Here is a 4,361-nt window from a genome sequence, read left to right on the forward strand (position 1 = left end):
TGGAGATGAATAGTATTTTTAATCTTAAATTCTCTGGAATAGTCTGGGATAATTGTATTGCTGAGAATAGCTAAAGCACTTACAGTTGATCATTCTACAATCTTGCTGTTACTTTGTTCAATGTTCTGTTGATTCTGAGCATTTCATTTTGCATCAGTTCATGTAAGCCTTTCCAGGTTTTCCTGAAGCATTGGGCTCATCATTTCTTGTATCACAATAGTATTCCATTCTAATCACATAACACAACTTGTTTAGTCTTTCCTCAATTGATAGGCACCCCTCAACTTCTAATTCTTTACCACCACAAAATGAGGTACTATAAATATTTTTGTCCATATAGGTCCTTTTTCATTTTTAAAATCTCTATTGGGACTTTATTGGAAGGGCGAGATAAAAAAGTCATGCACAATGAAAAATCATGGGTGGGTTGCTATCTGCAGTGGTATAGGAATTATGAGATTTCAGATCCTTCAAAGTATTGAAGCAGAAATATAATTGAATTATATTATAATACAATTGAATATAATGCTGAAGAGTAATATAATAGTCATCTTGACTTTCAAATAAATGTCATGAATTACTTGATTTTTAATCCTCCTAGGACTTTCCGCAGGGCATTTTTCATATCCTTGTTGCGTAGACTATAGATGAGGGGATTTAAGAGGGGAGTTACTATTGAGTACACTAGTGTGACAATCTTCTGCATTTCACCTGGATTCTCAGATGTTGGGCTTACATACATCACCATGAGGGTGCCATAGAACAGAGACACGACAACCAGATGGGATCCACATGTGGAGAAGGCTTTCCTCCGGCCAGCACCAGAGGGAATACGCAACACGGCTCTGAGGACCAGAGTGTAGGATCCAAGGATAGAGAGGAAGGATCCAAAGATAACCATGGAGTTCAAAGTATAGCAGATGAGTTTAATAATAGGAGCAGGGACACAGATGAGTGCAAATAAAGGTCCTTGGTCACAGACAAAGTGATCAATGATGTTAGGGCCACAGAAGGGCAGCTGAGACATAAGAATAATGGGAACTGGATAACAAAGGAATCCACCCACCCAACAGGCAGATATCAGGGTGGCACAAAGGCATCCTGTCATGATGGTGGGATAGTGTAATGGACGGCAGATGGCTAGGTACCGATCATATGACATGACTGACAGGAAGAAACACTCAGCAGTCCCCAGGGAGAAAAAGAAATAGAACTGGATAAAGCAGCCAGAGAAGGAGATGGTCTTGGTCTCAGACAGAAAGTTGGCCAACATGTTGGGCACAGTAGAAGAAACATAACATATTTCAAGGAAAGCAAAATTCCCCAAGAGAATGTACATGGGTGTGTGGAGCTGCTTGTCCCATTTCACTGCACAGACAATGGCTCCATTGCCCAACAAAGTCAGGATGTATACCACTAAGATCAAGGAGAAGAGGAGATTCTGCATTTCCCTGTGAGCATAAAACCCCAGGAGGACAAACTTAGTCACAGTGTGTGCAATTGACCTGTTAGGCTCCAAAACTGTAGAAAAGACAAGAAAAAATGACACAAACTCTTGTTTCCAAGTAAGCATCCTATAAAGAGAGTTTAGATTTCAATGAAGAGCATACTGAAACTAGATGTCTTCTGTCCTTAGCTCCTATGGGACGAACCTTAGTGGGGGGGGGGGGGAGCATAATTAAACAGGTTTCTGCTTAATCTGAAATTAAATACAGATTAATTCCTGAATATTACCCACTGTGATTGGATTCTAGGGGAACACATATAATACTCATACTCATACTCCTGACATTCTTTACACAAGTGTAGATGCACCAACAGATATTTAGTGTGCACATAGAAAGACATATACATAGCAAACTAAGACCCCCAGAGTCTACAGAATCATAGATTTATAGCCATAAAGGACCTTTAAACTCATCTAATGCAATTATCTCATTTTTCAGCTCACGTACCTGAGGTAGGGCTGGGTGGGTAGGGTTCTATTACTTGTCCAAAGACAGATGGGTAGTAATTAGCATAGCCACTATTCAAACTTCTGACCCCAAATCCAGTCCTCTTTCCATGGTTATGCTGCCTCAAGAATCTTCACTATCTCTGTATCTTGCATGGAAATTAATCTCGATTCACATATTGATAGGGGCTAGCCTCAGTAACACCAGTCCTTTTATTACTGTTTCTGCTGCTTAAATATTCTTGCTGAATGAAATTTCAGTGCAAAAGGAAATACTTGTGCTCTCATCTAGTGAAAGCCTTCTACTCACTCGCTTTCCATCTCAGAGGACTTGCTCCCATGAATAGCATTCAGTGCTAGCATTTGTTTCAAACAAAAACTGTTTCATTCTGTCTGACTCCTGTTTCTCTAAATCTTAATAGGATTTGGTTTTTAATATTAATGTTCCTCACAAATAGGTAAAAATGTGTCCAATTTCTTCATAGTTTGAAGCAAGTCAGATTTTAAAGTTGAAATCATAGTGACTTTTGTTTTTCCTGATGTATGTAGCCAGTGTTATCTACATTAATGTACAGTGCTATTCTTCCAATAGCATGATCTATGAATTGGAAGGAAGAAGATAAGTGTTATCTCCTTCAGATGAACCTATGCATGATGATATTTTGTGAAAAGTGGAGATAACCATACTGCAACTCTTCTTTTAGCAATTAAAACTAATCACATATCATTTCATTTTTCTTGAGAAAACAAATTCAGTCCTATTTTGTTGTTTGCTCTTCATTTTGGAAGGAGCCCAATGACATCATGGGATGATATTTTGACTTAAGCCTGAATTGGATTTAAGTGAGGAAGAGTTGTGCAAAGCCATGAGCCTCACTCTCTCTTCCTGAGTTTTCAAAGTCCAGTGGCAGACCAAAACTCAAACGAACAGCCATGGCCCATGATGCAGTGGATGATCTTGGTATCTGTTGTCTGACCAAACTCTAAGTGCTCCTTCATGGACATTGGAATAAATTGTTCTCATTTCATCCATTCTGCTAGAGAAGTCTTCACATGCTTGAGTTAGACACCCCTTAACTCACTGACAGGTCTGAGTTACCCTCAACTGGTATAGCCCATCTGTGGGGATGGTTTACTGAGGTGTAGCCTCTGTGTGCACTAATTCCTTGAAGGTCCAGGTGAGAGTTAGGTGAAGGTGGACATGCTGAAAAGGGCTTACAAAGCCCTTACACCAGAAATGCTAATCCTCCCAAATGCTTCCTATACTCCCATTCCTTTTTTATTTAAATAATGAAGCAAGAGAAAGAAGATTCTTTTTGATCAGCTCAAATAAATAGGTCACATTTGTCTATACTGGAAACTTGAACACTCCATCATCTACACAAACATACCCAACATTCATCTATCCAACATTTATTTAGTGCTTGCAGTGTGCAAAGCACTCTAGCATTGAGGACGATCTATAGATTAGCATGACTTGGTCCCTGCCTGCATGAGGTTACAAAAATACGAATGATCAGATCTTTACGGGTGAAGAGTACAGTATAAAAATATCTGAAAAGATTTTCATTGACTAATGCAAAGCAAGAAATCAGAAACCATGGAACCAAGTACATGCTAACAACAAGCATGTAAAATGACAGGTATCCATTAATGAATGCATCACAGAACCACAAATTTGAGAGTTGGAAGAGATTGCAGTATCCCTCTCGTATAACCCAGGATATGGTTGACCTTGTTTGTCCTTCGTTCTGGAGGAGGACCATGACACTGGCATTAAAAGAATTTCCACTACAACCTACCTAACAAGTGAGCCAGACTGTCCTTGAAGACCTCCAAGGAGGGGGAAAGAAAAATTGTTTGAATCTTAGAGGGAATGGCTGCTAAGTTATTTCAGATATCTTATGTGTTGAAATTAATTTATTCTGATATCATTCACAAAGCAAGTTTAGTTATTTTTGATATTCAGTATTTTTTTATAATAAAGAAATAAACTATATCGACTAATCTCATGCCAAAGCTAGGGCAAAATAACAGGTAGTTTTGGATAACACTTTCACTTACCAAAAGTCATCCTTTTGTCCTCTATAAAGTCTGTAGAGAAGAAGAGTCGTACCATTCTGTAACTGTTCCAATCAGGAGTAAACACAGGAGAATAACATTTTCAAGGCAAGCATATATTTTTGAAATCATATTAAATATTCTACTTTTTTCATTGAAAGAGTACATGGCTCAGTTGACATGATTTTCATGACAGTGGAAAAATTTTCCAGTGGATTTAGTTCAAATCTGTAGTTTCAAATCAAATTTAGTTCCAAACTTATAGAGGAGATACTATGTTTAAACAGGCAGTGGAGTGTTAATGGAGTGTATGTGGTGGGCATGTGCATGCATGAATGTGTGTGTG

General features: G+C 38.5%; 1 protein-coding gene across 1 annotated transcript; it reads right to left on the reverse strand.

Annotated features, from left to right (window-relative positions):
* Positions 1–577: 577 nt before the first annotated feature.
* On the reverse strand, positions 578–1,573 carry LOC140514063 (olfactory receptor 11H6-like). The gene has a single exon (XM_072624048.1). It carries the CDS (start codon positions 1,571–1,573, stop codon positions 578–580), a length of 996 nt encoding a protein of 331 aa, XP_072480149.1.
* Between the last annotated feature and the right edge of the window lie 2,788 nt (positions 1,574–4,361).

Source organism: Notamacropus eugenii, chromosome 7 (genome assembly GCF_028372415.1).
Source record: "Notamacropus eugenii isolate mMacEug1 chromosome 7, mMacEug1.pri_v2, whole genome shotgun sequence".
Taxonomy (NCBI): domain Eukaryota; kingdom Metazoa; phylum Chordata; class Mammalia; order Diprotodontia; family Macropodidae; genus Notamacropus; species Notamacropus eugenii.